At 36.5% G+C, this 16,126-nt stretch overlaps 1 protein-coding gene across 3 annotated transcripts in view; it reads left to right on the forward strand.

The window, feature by feature from the left end:
* The window catches only part of LOC150083307 (E3 ubiquitin-protein ligase RNF103-like), a 111,343-nt gene that overhangs the window by 16,844 nt on the left and 78,373 nt on the right, over positions 1–16,126 (forward strand). For all 3 annotated transcript variants that reach the window (XM_090377961.1, XM_090377962.1, XM_090377963.1), the window contains one exon: positions 6,059–6,448. In XM_090377961.1, the coding sequence (XP_090234087.1) occupies positions 6,187–6,448 (262 nt within the window). In that variant the 5' untranslated portion in view covers positions 6,059–6,186. The remainder of the gene's footprint in view (positions 1–6,058; positions 6,449–16,126) is intronic.

Here is a 16,126-nt window from a genome sequence, read left to right on the forward strand (position 1 = left end):
ACGCACTGTCTGTTTACCGAGAATACAGGGAGAAACTGCAGTAGTGGCAAAACCAGTTTGTCTGGTAAGTTTGTTGTGGTTCTCGTGTTGGCTTTCTTTACCTTAGCCAATGTTTCTTGTTATTAAAAATTGTAACTCAGCTGTGAATATATTTCCTATTTAAGATTAGTAAAACCACAGAGCTGCAAGGCTCAGTAACTTCTATGTTGTTACAATATATTTAAAAGAGTAAGAGATTACCTCAATCTTTTGCGTAGAATGCTTCCAGTCAGTGCTTTCCAAATGTAACGAATAAATTAAATAAAATAAACAGATAAAATAATTTAATGAATTCATTCACAGAGATATGACTGATTTGATGCGCAACGGAATCGAAAGCTGAGAGCCCCCACCCAACCCTGAAACACATCAAACCAACTCAGCAAGACCATGAGTGTGAGAAGACATTGTGTCAGAATAAATAATTAAAATCAAAAAACCGCTTACGAGAATAAGTAATTAAAATCACAGTTAAAAATTAAAATCATGATTAAAAATTTGGATGAACACACAAACGAAATTCATAGCTTTTTGACTGATCCTCGTGTTCACAGGATGGTAATATTGCCCAGGCGATATTTCTGTCCGATGAACACTGCGATCAGTTGAAAAGCGTTGTCTGTTTAAGGAAGGTAAATTTTTGATTTTAATTATTTATTCTCGTAAGTGGTTTTCCGGTTTTAATTATTTATTCTGACACAATGTCTTCTCACACTCATGGTCTTGCTGAGTTGGTTTGACTTGTTTCAGGGCCGGGTGGGGGCTCTCAGCTTTCGATTCCATTGCATGTTGAATCAGTCATATCTCTATGAGTGAAAGAATTCATTAAATTATTTTATCTGTTTATTTTATTTTATTTATTCATTACATTTGGAGAGCATTGACTGGAAGCACTCTACACAAAAGATTGAGGTAATCTCTTACTCTTTTAAATTTCCTAATTAAATTTGTTTTTTCTACTTAATAAAATACCAAGCATATAAAAATAAAATATTATAGTCATGAAACAAATACAGTAAACTCCCATTGTCGTGTTCCTGCTTATAGCACTGTATTGGTTTTGGTGCGCTTTTCTTCTGGTCCCAAGGTCAGTCCTGTGAAGTGGTGGGAGGGACTAATAGTGCACTTTGGGAGTTGATTGTAGTTATTTTTTAATTTCTTAACCTCAGTGGTTTGTTTGTCATAACATTCCATTTTTAAAGGTATTTGTATGCTCAAATGGTGCAAAATAAGGCAAAGCCTCAGTTTGAATTTCTGCCCTCTGGTTCTGGCATTATTTGATATCCTGAAAATCTCCCCTTGGTCATTTTACTGCCGTTTCTCAGAGCCTTATAAATCCCTCTAAGCCAGTGGTTTTCATGCATAGGGTTGCAACCTCCCTTGGGGGTCACAAGTAAATTTTCAGGGGCCGTGAGCAGCCTTTGGTAGTTCAAAAATTTTTTCCCACATTTTCTCAATTCTTGACTATATTACACCATGATTATATAAAGTAAACATATAGGTGAACATTTTAAAAGATATCTAGAACAGTTTTTTAACTAAGTATTTATCTGAATGCAGCTATGTCAGCCTGTGTTCTGTGTGGAATGGGTCACTGATAAGATCCAAGATGTTAAATTTTTACAATAAAAATTTTAAGAGAAACTATATTTTTACACCATATATTTCCATCTAGTCAGTCGTTAGCATTAGCTGTGCTTTTTGCCTTGGTTGAATTCACTTAACAGTCAAATCGGATAAAACATATCCTGTTTTATTATAAGTGAATTGTATAAGTCCCACATAATCGAGTGAACTTTGTTTGAAGTGAGGTAAGGGTTACTTAATTTGTTAACTTTAATCAAAGCAGATATAATTTTATACACTTATAATTTTTGAAACTTTTTAATATAAAAAATTGCATATTATTTTTGATTTCAGCAAACACCCTTCCTCAACATTATGATGAAAAAAGGAACTACAACGAAGCCTTCAAGTTTGGATTCACTAGTATTTTTGAAAAGGGCATGACAAAGCCTCACTGTGTTGCCTGAATATCGGTTCTATCACTCAAATCATTGAAACAAAGCAAGCTGGAGTGGCATCTTGAGGCACATTATCCTGATCTTTCAAACAAAGATGTCAGTTACTTCAAGCTGAAAGATGAGAATGTGAAATGGAAAAGGCTGGCTGCCTATGGTGTTTCACACAGGGCTCATCATTGTGTTGAAAGCAAGTTACAAGGTTTCTTTACTTTTTGCTCAGAAAAATTAATGGTTCACATCATGCTTGGTAAGGAGGAAGCTGGATTATTGGACCAGATCACACTGAGTAATTCAACAGTGAATTTTTCACTGCTGTGATGTAGTCATAGAGGAACTGAATGTGAAAAATAATTTTGATGTCTTATACTTAGATTTCATTAAATCTTTTCATACTGTTTTGCATGAATGACTGCTGTACATACTGGAGCAGTATGGCATTTGGAACTTACTGCTGTGGATAAAGAGATGGTTGAGTGAAAGATGATAGAGAATAGCTATTAATTAAGCACTGCTCTTCTTGAGCAAGGTTATATATTTAAATAAAAGCTTATAACAGACTTACCTTGCCTGGGGAGAGCTTTTCACATTTTAAATTTGATTTATATCTTATGATTCCTATGGAAGTCTAAAAAATATTTGGCATATACAGTTTGAAGTGACTATCTTGTTTCAGCATAGTAGATTCAAAGTAATCAGGGTATCCTTTCATATGTACTGTAAATTGGGTGTGAATAAGACTGCAAGCACTAAAATTGTTAAAGGAGACATAAATATAATGATTTCACTATATGTTCACTTGGTAGAAGGCTAAAAAGAAATATTGCATTATTTGAATTACTGATGATTGTTATTTTAATATCAAAAGTGTTTGAACTTAAGGTAATTAATTATGTGTCAAAGGAGGAAAGTTTTTTTGATTATATCAATAGAAATAGTAATTCCAAGAAATTTTAATATTATTCCTTGATGAAAATCAGTGTTGGTTTTAAGTCCATTGATGATATTTGTTTAAGAGATATCATTGGCTTATCCTCATAAACAGAAAATCAGCTAGTTATATATAAAGGTCGGTAATCACTTACACTGTCTTACCATTAATATCTGGATCCCTCTCCATTGATAGTTGGTCACATCCTTTCCATGCACATGTCAAACACAACTATAAATATGCTCTTAAGTCTTAGAAGAGGTAGTAGTATGACCAGGGCTTTTTTCCCTGCTGGAACAGTGCTCCAGAAGTTAATAAAAAGAAATAAAAAATCATATACTCAGGTGTATTTTATAAACATTTAAAAGCCTATTGAAAAAAGATTACTATCAGCCGAGGATAAAGATTTACCTCAATGGACCAAAGTGGTATATCTAGAAAATTGGCCAGATAACACTTAACATTTAAAATATGGCAAAATTGAAATTCAAAATTTAAGCAAAAGATTTGGTTTAAATGAAAGACAGATACCCTGAGGTTATTGTGAATATCTGTATGACTAAAAATGACCTTCCATACTTGCACCATTGTTAAATGTTTTAGAATTAGTGCCAATTTCTACTAGTGAATGTGAGAGAGGATTTTCACAGATAAATAAATAAATTTTTTTTTCTGTTTATACTCCGGCATGACAACCAAGTCAGTAGAGTTTACAATAAATCGCCAATATAAATATTTATTGTATTTAGTAGTCATGGGCTTGAACCCCGGTCCACTCAAGGAACGCATGCTATGCACTCTCGCTCCTGACCACTCGGCTACGTCAGGCCTCAAAAATCTGATTACTACTCCAACAAGGGCATCACTGTTGACATTAGTTGTGTCAAGAATGGCAAAGCCTCCTCTAAGACTTTTTTAAAGCAAGCTAATACTTAAAAATATGACTTATTCACGGCCATCATGCATCCATAGGCATAAATGGTAAAAAAAGAAATTGCAATAAGAATAGATAAAATGCTTTTATTGTGCAAATTTTTATAAGCGTTATAAGCACTAATTTGATATTTCAAATTCACATTTATGATGTCTTTATTTAAAAGAATCACTGGGAAATGTGTACTGTTTATTGTGCAAATGCAATGTTATTGAAGTATAAAATAAAGGAAAAGGTGACTTTTGGCACCATGATTTTCTAAACATTTTCCTGGGGGAGAACCCCAAACTCTCCTCTTTCCTAAGGGGACTTCCTCAGTGTTCCTGAAACTTATATTTTACAAAAAAAGCCCTGAATACGATTGTAGTAATGCAAGAAAACAAGTGTATGAGCTTATGAATTCAAGATGCTGCAATCCGTGGATCGATGGATGCTAACAAACTTCCAGTGTGGAATGGTAATAGGATGTCACATAAGCAATCAGTCTGTACAACATTTCAACAGCACTAAAAATCCCTAGGTTGATGATTGGTGATGTGATCTGCAAATGGAAGTGGGTTGGTGCTGAAACTCACAAAATGACCTGGAAAACCTGTGAAGTTGGAATATGAGAGGAGCCCTGCAAGAATTGTCTCCTCAGAATGCAGGTCAACATTGTCACAGTACACACAGGCCCTCAGTGAAGCGATTGAGTCACAGGTCAGTACACTGCACAGGATGCTGCACAATCTGGGTTACCATGGTTATGCTGTCATCCAGAAGCCATTAATCACCCTGACTAATTCCATATGCCATCTAGCTTGGTAAAGCCCACCAATTTTGCACCAAAAACCAATGGATAGCTGTGCTTTGGTGTGATTAGTCAAGGTACACGTTCTACTAGTGTAATAGTTGTGCCTGGGTGCAATAGATGCCCAAAAAAAAGCTCCCTGCTGGACCCTATTGTTCTTGCAATGAAGTTTGGCAGAGGATGCACAAAACCAAGAAACACTGGAGCTGTTTTTCTTGGTTTACTTTAAAACTTGGTTGTTTTGTACAAAACCATAAATGCTGAGGTCTGTCTAGATGCTCTGGACAATAATGCATTACTAGATTGTGGTAGCACATGAAGGAAGGTCTATACCTGTATCAGCAGGACAACATCCCATGTCATACTGCTTGCATTGCACTGGACTGACTGGTTTGAGGACATGAGCATCAAAAAGTCGGACTGGTCACTCCAGCACCCTGACCTCAATCCTATTGAGACCCTCTGGGATGAATTGGATTTTTTGGGGGGGGGGGGTGAAGAGAGAGAGAGAGAGAGAGAGAGAGAGAGAGAGAGAGAGAGAGAGAGAGAGGTGAAACTGCCCAAAAACAGAGCTGAACTGATTGCTCCTTTTAAGGCTGAATGATGGAAAATGTCACAGGACACTTATAAAAAAACTGATGGAGAGTGTTCCATGGAAACAAGAGCCTGTCATAAAGGCTAAAGATTTCAGCACACACTTCATTAGATTTCCTCTAAATAAAGGTTATTTGCAGATATGTAGGTGTTTGGATATTAATGGTAGGGCATTCACAGGCAATTTTGTTATACCTATTTTCAAAACTTATTTCAATTTTTAAAATTAAAAAGAAAAGAGAAGGCGGAGACTGAGAACTTCCACCATGCACTGTTCCTTGACATTATTTATTCAATGCCATTTATATAACTGGATTTTCTAATAGCAGAGCTAGCATAAGTAAATGTAATACATTTAACAAACTTATGATGTTTTATTTCAATGATCAGAAAGTACTTCTGCCGACCGGGCTAGCCGGATGGGTAAAGTGCCTGCCTAGCAGCCCAAAGGTCGCGGGTTTGAATCCCGCCTTGGGCTTGGATCAAAGTACTGCAAAAACCTTGGGAGGTGCATTATGGCCACAGAAGCCGATGCACCAACAACTACCAAAAAAAAAAAAAAAGTACTTCTGGTGAAAAAGAATGAGCTAAACATTGATATTAATTCAATTCTGATTGTTAATGATGAGATGAGTGAAATTATTCAGTATGTATGGGTTTATTTACTTATTATTATTATATACAGTATATTTTTTTTGAACCCAGCATTTTCTTAAATTATGACTAAATGTAAATTTTATTTGTTTCAGGTTTCTTTGTAAAACCAATCATGATAGGCACTGATAGGAAAGGAGGACAGATTTGAATTAATACTATTATGCCCGTCTTCTCACGACAAGTTTTTCAATAATATGAATGATTCTCAAGATATAATTTGATGTGTATATATTTTATCATTATGAAGATTTGGATAAAGGTGATCCTTCTTTCAGTTTACTTGTTTTTGCTTTTCTTGCTCTCACGGCTTTTGGAGATTGCAACATGGTACCATCGAGGTGGCTCTTACTTTACATCCCGAATAATTGTTGATCCATTCTCGCTGAGTGTGAATAAATTGAAGCAACTTTTAGATAGTCGTGGAGTAAGTTATTCAGGAGTTGTGGAAAAGCAGGAGCTGAAAGCTTTAGTTGAAGCCACAGGTAATTATATGACTGATTTAGAATAAATATTTTCTTTTGTGGGCATGAAAAAGAAAGCTATTCTGCATTATTCATTAAAAATATGAAAATAGTTTGCCTGAAAATATAATTTTGGTGTATTTTTATGTACAAGCAGTCCTTGAATTAAGTTGATCTGCATTTATGTCATTGGTCAGATGGCCACTTATGTTATAATTTGCTATCTGACTTGCAAATTACTTTTTAAATTATATTTCATTGAACAGTACAAATACATCACCAGTGCAGACAATATTAGACTTACACAATGAAAAGAATTAAATGTTGCCAGTACAGGAAGCATAATAAAATTTACACACGAAAACCATTTCTAAAACATTTTTAGTACACAAAAATAAGACCTTGTAGCAGTAATTTTAACTGTGAAACATAGTTACAACTTTGTTTATACAAGCGGTTCTCTGCATGGTGCCTGCAGGCACTTATGTTTGCTAATGTATTTCGGTGTCCATCAAGGAATCCCATGTTTTTGATTTGCTAACGGTGGACACTGCACAATCGATTCATATATATAATCCCTTCTTCAGTGTGATTTCTGTTATTAATTAGTAAATAAAAACAAATTTTTTTGTTTATACTACAGGATTGGCACATAGGCTTTTTTTTTGTTATTGTTGTCGTTTGACATATCAGCAGCTTAGACCACATTTCACCATTGTTTATTATGTCCGTACAAGTAAGTTTCATACGCTGATTTGCATGTTATGCAGACACTGAAAAATCCAGAATAACTCATGGGGAAAACTTTTCTTCTTCTGCCAGTTTCCCAAATTAGCCAGTGTCAATCATCCTCACACTTATGGTATTGGATGGTCCATTGATAATTAACTATGAAAATTAAGAAATAGCTTTAAATTTCTTTACTTTTTATCTGTACATTAAATTAATTATAAATGATATTCTTAGGACCATCTGCATTTTAGAACGGTGTGAAATGAAGAAAACTTCCAATAATATTTTGTTATTCCATGATATTTTTAAGGAAACTTAAGAAAACTTAAGCAATTGAGCAGCAGCCTGGAAAGCAAGGCAATGGGAATTTCCAGGATTGCTGGGAGTCATAGTGGAACAAGTAAATACATGGGCTGTGTTAGGGTAACTAAGAGTAGAAACGGGTGCATGTATACTTGCATGTACACCAATGCTAGGAGTATAGTTACTAAATTTGATGAGCTTGAAGTGCTAGTCAAGACATCAAAGGCAGATATTGTTGGGGTATGGTGTCACACACAGACATAAGCAGTGCAGAACTGGAATTTGGGAAGTACAATGTGTACAGAAAGGATAGACCAGGACAGGAAGGGAGGAGGGGTTATGCTGTCAGTTAAGAAACACAAAATCTAAGGAAGTGCATCCAATTGATGTGGGTGGACAATGCAATGTTGAGTCTGTTTGGTGTGACATAAACACTGGGAAAGGAAAAAATGAGAGTAGGTGCGTGTTATAGGCCTAATGAATCTGATGAGTATAATGAGCAATAGTGCAGAGAAATAGAGTGGGCCAGTAAATTAGAGTGTCTTATAATGGGGGATTTTAATTTCCTGGATATTGACTGGAATTTGTGGGTTGGTCACTCAAACACTAGCAAGGCTTTTGTGGATTTATTGGATGATTGTTTTCTACAGCAGCATGTTTGGGAGGCAACCAGAGGGAGTAATACTCTTGATCTGATTATCAGTAGTGATTCTTCATGCATCAAGAATCTGCAGATAAAGGAACCACTAGATGGCAGTGATCACAGTGTGCTGAAGTGGGATTTACTCAAAGTAACTACCATCAAGGGTAAATTGAAGGGTTTTTGCTTTCGTAAAGGGACTACGGTGGTCCGAGACAGTATTTAAATTCTCTACTGTGGAATCAATTGATGATGTTACCAACAGCAAATTCAAAATGGGACTCATTCAAAGAATTAATCTTGGAAGCTACTAGGCTTTTTGTACCAACAAAGAAATATTGTTCAAGATTTAGGCCTAAATGGATGTCAGATGAAGTAATTAGTCATGTGACAGAGAATAAAAATGCATGGGATACATATAAATTAACATGTGACGCAGAAGCCTATGATAGATATAAGCTGGTCTGTAACCAAGTTACAAAGGAGGTTAGGCAGGTGAAGGCAGATTATGAGAAATCTTTGGCAAAGTAGGCAAAGAAAAACAGCAAAGAGTTCTTTACTTATGTAAACTCTAGAAGGAAGGGGATGAATCAGATTGGTCCACTTGATATCGATGGTTCAACTGTTGATGATCCTGCTCAGGTAGCTAACAAACTAAATGAATATTTTGCATCGACATTCACACATGAGGAGTTATTCAGGGAGGGGAATGCCAGAGGTGTATTCAACTCTGGCAGTAAGCTAGATAATCTTGTAATAACTGAGAGTAAAATGGAGGAGAAATTGTTGCAGATTAACACAAGAAAGGCACCTGGGGTGGATGGAATCGATCCAGTTATATTAAAGGAGGCAGCAAAGGAAGTAAGCAAACCCTTAGCCGTAATTATGAGAGCTTCCCCGGACTCAGGGGAGGTACCCATGTACTGGAGATGTGCGAATGTGACCTTAATCCACAAAGGAGGAGACAGGTAATTACAGACCTGTTAGTTTAACTTCTGTTCCAGGGAAATTAATGGAAGCACTGGTTAAAGAAGCATTGCAGGATCATCTATACAAGACTTCAGTTATAGCTCAGACACAGCATGGGTTTGTTAAGGGGAAGTCTTGTATGACTAATTTGATTGGATACTATGATGTAGTCACAAAGGAACTAGATGCAAAGAATAGCTTTGAAATCATATATTTGTATCTTTGAAAAGCCTTTGATACTGTTGCACATGGAAGACTGCTGCACAAATTGGAGCAGTGTGGCATTGGAGGCAAATTGCTGCTATGGATAAAGGGATGGTTGAGTGGGAGAAGACAAAGTGGTAATCAATGGACTCTGCTCTTCGTGGACTAATGTTATTAGTGGAGTCCATCAGGGTTCAGTGTTGTGTCCATTGTTGTTTTCTGTATTTATAAATGATATTGATGATGGTATATCAGGCTTAATGTCCAAGTTTGCAGACGATACGAAGGTTGGCACGGTGTTTAATGACACTAATGACAGTACACTGCTGCAACAGGAACTGGAGAGGTTGAGCAGATGGGCTGATAGGTGGAAAATGAAGTTTAACATTGACAAATGTAAAGTACTACATATGGGAAGCAGTAATCCCAGAGTAACGTATCAACTCTGTGGTACCACACTGACAGTGGTAGAGAATGAAAAGGACCGACCTGGGGGTAATTGTGTAGGCAGATATGAAGTTCTCTGAGTAGTGCAGACAAGCTGCAAGAGTAGCTCATGGTGTGTTGTCAATGATATACAGGAATTTTTCTAGCAGGGATAAGGAGGTGGTTATCCCCTTGTATATGGCAATGGTGAGGCCACACCTTGAGTACTGTATACAGGTCTGGAAGCCTCATTTTAAGAAGGATGTAGAGCTGTTGGAACGAGTACAGAGAAGGGCAACAAGATTAGTGAATGGAACAAAGGGTTGCTTTTATGAAGAAAGGCTTAAGTTTTGCAAATTACAGTGTCTGGAGTCTAGGCACCTGCAAAGTGATCTGATTGAGGTGTATAAAGTCTTGAATGGTTTGAGCATGCTCAATGTGGATGGGATTCTTCCTCTTGCTCAGAGTAGTCGCCTGAGAGGGCATAAATTCAAATTGAGGAAAGACGGTTGTAGGATAGATGTGTGGAAGTTTGCCTTTAGCCAGCGGGTGTTTGATTTGTGGAATAAACTTCCATCTGTCATTGTAGAAGTTGATAACTTAAATAGATTCAAGGCAGAACTTGACAAACATTTGGAGTGAGTGGATGGGTGAAATAAGGGATTTTTTTTTGGCTGATGCTATATAAGCTTGCTTTCTTGCATCATGTGCCTTTGCTAAAGCTACAGGCTAAAAATATCGTGTATTCATTTGTTTTAATAAAACATGTACCTTTACCAAAAATCTGGTCATGGCCTATTGAATATTCTGTACTATTTAAGATAGTCATATGGTAATAGTCAGCTATTCAAAAACATTAATTTTTACAGATGATGTTACGAACTATTACTAGTCTATATAATATTGGTGTAAATACACCATAGAAAACTCTTGAACGAAAAAACTACGTTTGTAGTTTGAAGGGGCATCATTTTATCTGTATCTCATATTGTGCTCCTTCACAACGAGTTGCCATGTATTGCACTAAGTAATGCTTCACCAAAAGAGAAGACTATTGTTACTTATTCTCGGTGGGCACCACCACCCAGACAGCATCGTTTCAAGGCTTGTTGACCTTTCATCGGTGGGTGGGCAGGCACCCTGGTATTGCAGACATGACAATCCAGTTGCAAAGATAATCACACAATATGAATGAGGCTAGAAGGTGTACATAATAATGTTAAAATGAAAATTGATGCAACAAAGCATCACATGTTTAAGATTGTAAATATTCTATATAATATTGGTGTAAATACAAACATAGTTTTTTCGTTTAAGAGTTTTCTATGGTGTATAAAGATGGTGTAAAATCTATGGTGTATAAAGATGGTGTAAGATGGTTTTCTATGGTGTAAAAGATAAGTTACAAATTATAGAAACATACGATAAATTAAACTTAGGCAATATGTCTCAAAGGGAAGTGGCAGTAAAATTAGGAGTGCCTCAGTCATCTTTATCAAATTTGTTAAAAGCACGTCACACATTAAACACTAATGTGATTAGTGAAACCAGAAAAAGGAAGCGTGAAGGGAAATGCCAAACTGTAGATGAAGCTCTGTTTGTTTGATTCAAACAGGCCAGCTCATTTAATGCACCAATCAATCGTAGCATTCTTCTTCAAAAAGATAATGATTTTGTTGAAAAACTACACCAAGAGTTTAAGGCGATGGATGGATGGCTGACAAGTTGGAAGGAGAGGCATGATATTGTTTACAAAAAACTTCACAGAGAAAAACAGGATTCCGATGGTTCTGCAGCTGACACCTGGTTGAAAACCTCTTGGCAAATTGTGTTAAGCACTTATAATCCTGAAGACATTTTTAATACAGATGAAATAGGGTTGTACTACAGGGCTACCCCAAGACCATTGCATGATTTTTAAAAATTCCTCTGCATCTGCAGGAAAGAAGATCAAGGACAGGATTGCAGTTCTTTTAACATGCAACATGATGGGAACAATCAAGATGAAGCCATTAGTTATTGGCAAGAGTAAATCGCCTAGATGTTTTAAAGGAGTAAAACAGCTACATGTTGAATATGCCTATAATACCAATGCTTGGATGACAGCTTCTTTATTTGAAGATTATCTTCGTAAATGGGATTTGAAATTGGAAAGAAAAACAAAAAAATTGCATTGGTTTTGGACAACTGCCCAGCTCATTCAAAGTTGACTTTCAAAAACATTGAATTAGTTTTTCTACCTTCAGATACCACATCACCGATTCAACCTCTCGACCAAGGAATAATAAAAACCTTTAAGACCTTTTATAGATTGGATATGAGGTGAAGAATCATCCAGTCTATAGCTGACAGTTTGGGAACATCATCTGATATTGCAAAGCAGATAACTGTTCTAGATGCACTTCATATGACAATGCATGCCTGGAATGAAGTTTCTGAAACCTGCATTAGCAACTGTTTCAAAATATGTGGATTAATTTTTCATGATGGGCAACTTAAGTCAGTATACTGATCACGTTGAAAAGCCTAAAGACATGGGTGAACAGGAGTTTAATGATTGGGTGGACATAGATAGTGAGCTACAAGTTACTACAGCTTTAACAGATGAAGAAATTTCCAAGTCTGTTACTGATAATTTTGCTGAGGAGGAGGAAAATGGAGATGAACCCAAACGAATTCCAGTTACAAAACAGCAAACTCATGAAGTTATAGCCATCCCGAGGAGAGTGTTGAAAACTGGTGCAAGTGATCTTGAATATAGACTGTTATACAATATTGAAAAATCTATAAATAGACTTTGTAGTGATAATTTAAAGCAATCTAAAATAAGTGACTATTTTAAATTATAATCATATTAAAAAGTGTTATGTTTAATTAATATGTATATTAATTAAGCTATGTACGTATAAATTTATTTTTATTTTGTTCGGAACGTAAAAATCGGAAGAATATTCTGATTTTTACTTATCTTTTAATTGGTAATAAACCTTTGGTAATAAAGTGTAAATTTGTTCTTTATATCTTTATTTTTATAGCCTCTGGATAATATTTGTTGATTTTCGCTTATTAGAATTGCCGTTTATTAGAATCAAAATTCAATTTGCAAACGTGATCACTATAACCAGCGCTTACTATACATAAGAATGGTCTTTGAGAATTAAAAAATATTTAAAATTTGAAAAAAAAAAAAAAAAAAAAGAACCGGATGCAGAAAGTAATTTTGATAGCATATATTTGGATTTCAGGAAAGCTTTTTTTTTTTTGATACTGTTACTCATAAAAGTCTGCTGTACAAATTGGAGCAGTGTGGCATTAAGGGCAAGTTGCTGCTATGGATAAAGGGATGGTTGAGTGGGAGAAGACAGAGAGTGGTAATCAATGGAAACTGCTCTTCATGGACTAATGTTATTTGTGGAGTCCCCTAAGGTTAAATAAATATGGAAAACATTTATTTAACACGATACATTGTAAGATAGTAAACAAATTATAAGGAATTGTGGGAGATGTGGTTTCTTTCGTTGGCAATTCTTTAGTTTATATTTAATTTTATTTTACTTTATTCTTTGTTTATTATTAGTTATAATGCTCGCTATGGAAGGGCACGTGACTCAAACTACAACTAAATATATATTTTGAACCAAAAACTGCATAAATTAATATTAAACTATTTTGTAGTTTACCAAAATATACCTATGTAAATCTAAGCAGATATCATTACATAATTTTTAGTGCGAACCGCCTGGAACACTTTCCGAACACCTGGGGGTTCTCAAACCACTGGTTGGGAACAGTTGGACTGTTATTCTTTGTCAAGTTCCTTTAACTGATAAGATTCATTCTGTAAAATAATGATGTCAATAGTTTAAGTGTCACTGCTAAAAGTTCATCATCCTGTACCCGTTGTTAAAAGTTATGCAAATCCTTGCAAAATAGAGACTGCAGCAATTGTAAAACAAAGACTGGTAGTTCACAGCCTCACAGCTAGACATACTTGTAAAATACAACTCACCAAAATGGATTTCTTAACCACTGTGACAACAAAGGCAACTGTGTTTGTCAATCCCTGATTATGATCACTATCTGCTACTAATTTTTCCTTAATGCAAAAGTTCTCAATATCAATTGAATTCTTGGTAACAAGATCAGGAATATTGTTTCCCCATGGCTGTCATCCATCCACAATTGGAAAGTCCCAATGATAATACATTCATATCTGCTTGCCTTCTCCATTTGTTTATATAAATTGTTGTTATATTCATCATACATGTTTGGTCTGTAGCACACATTCCAACCCCAATTTTGCTTTCCATCACTCAATCAGTATTACTCAATCAGCCTGTGTTACCAGGCTGATTGAGTAATACATGTTAGTTTTTATCTGTTGATAAGAACTAGCTTCTTAAATCAATATGCTTTGCAATTGGTCCTTGAGGTTGTCACAGACATTCTCTCAGATATGCCAGACAAGCTGTACTTGCTACTTGGGAGTCTAAAACGCTGATGGAACTGATATTCGGGTGACATTCAAGTTAAGTGGACCCAATTTCGGCGAAGTCTGATTGGTCTGTGACAACCAAATCCTCTGCTTGCACCTTCACGATGGTGGAACTGTTAGTAACTCTGGGTATAACCTCCATGCACATGCACACTGTGGGTGGCCACCCAGGTGTGAACCAACGTAAGCAGGTGTCAAGGTGTGGCACCCACACCACATGGAGGAATGCCACCATCCATGTAATAATAGGTGATACATGACTCTCATCAACCGGTGAAATACCACAACTATGCTTATTGGAGGCTCGAAGTGGTGGAACCCATGTTTAGTCTCCAGAGCTAAGTTCCGGTCAACCCTTCTCCATCTCTTCCATCATGCAGTATGACTGATGACTTTTGAGGTTATAATGAACATCATGGTGAGATCCAATCTTCCTTACATTTCGAGGGTACAGCTCTAAAACGGTATTCGCAGGCTGGCTGCTAGTTAGTACACTGGACTGAACCTATTGGTAACTCTTTAGGAGGCTTCCGGATCAGCTAGTGCATAATCTTGGTGCTTCTATTCTGCCAGATAGTGACTGGAGGGAATCCGAGTAGTGTGTATGTGGGGGGTATTGTTGAGGCCACGTTATGTCAAGGATCTGGGTATATTCTTACCATGTGTACGCCCTAACCAAAAATTTCATTACTTCATACAGCATGTCCCCCCCCCCCCACTTTTTCTTACTATTGAATACACCGTGAATTATCAAACTAATAGAGTAAGCTTATCTGCGAAAAGATCAAAATCTCCCAAACACTTCCTATTTCATTTCACAAATATACGTGGTCTCAATTCTAATCTCAACGATGTCCATTTCCACTTGCAGTCTGCCAAACCCCATGTACTTTTTCTAACAGAATCTCAGTTATTGGTTGATTCAACCACTGCTCAACTCAGTTGCCCAAATTATTCGCTGTATGATTCCTTTCGCCTCAAAGGTGATACTTGTGCACATGTCCGTTCCGATATTCCCTGTCAGAGACTTGGTAATTTGGAATCTCCTCTTTTCGATCTTCTCTGGCTTAAAATCTCTTACCTCATTGTGTCAAATTCATCTGTTGTCTCTACCGTTCTTCCAACTGCACTAATCACTTGGTTGGAACTCTTTGACTTCCTCTCTTTGCAACTTGACTTTCTCCAGTCCAACTTTCCTAACAGTGAGGTAATTTTCCTTGGTGATTTTAATGTTCAAAACTCTAGCTGGCTTCTGTTTTCTAGTCACACTGACCCAACTCGTCGAGATGCTGAGGTTTTCGCAATTACTAATGACCTTGCATAGATTGTTCATTTACCTACAAGAATACTGGACATTCCCAACCATGCAGCCAACACGCTTGATCTTTTTCTCACAAACAAGCCTTCTAAGTACATGGTTGAAGTGAGAGGTCCTTTAGGCACCTCAGATCACAACTTGGTGATTGTCTCTTCTCCAATGGACCCTTTATCTCATGGCTATTCCCAACCTCTTATTGTTTGGCATTACAAGAATGCAAAATGGGATGGCCTGTAAGATTTCTTTTCTTCTTTTCGTTGGTCGGATTACTGTTTCAAAACTTCCAATGTAAACGTTTCTTCAGATCGTGTCAATGAAATTATTCTTGTAGGAATGGAATCCTTTATTCCACACTCCACTTTAAAATCTCGTCCTTTATCTAAACCTTGGTTTTCCAATAAATGTGCTTAGGCTGTTCAAGAGAACGTTGCACACCAAAGCTTGCAACAATTGTAAGGCAGCTATTAATCAGTCTAACCTAGATTTTGAACAGGCTAAGAGTAGAAAACTTGCTTCTTGCCCTAATGGTAGCTGAGCACTCTGGTCTCTTGCCAAAGCTATTGGCCGCAACTTTTGCTCATCTCTGTTCCCAACTCTCTCAAAACCAGTTGG

Source organism: Mastigoproctus giganteus, chromosome 7 (genome assembly GCF_048544385.1).
Source record: "Mastigoproctus giganteus isolate SK-2022 chromosome 7, ASM4854438v1, whole genome shotgun sequence".
In the NCBI taxonomy this organism is placed as follows: domain Eukaryota; kingdom Metazoa; phylum Arthropoda; class Arachnida; order Uropygi; family Thelyphonidae; genus Mastigoproctus; species Mastigoproctus giganteus.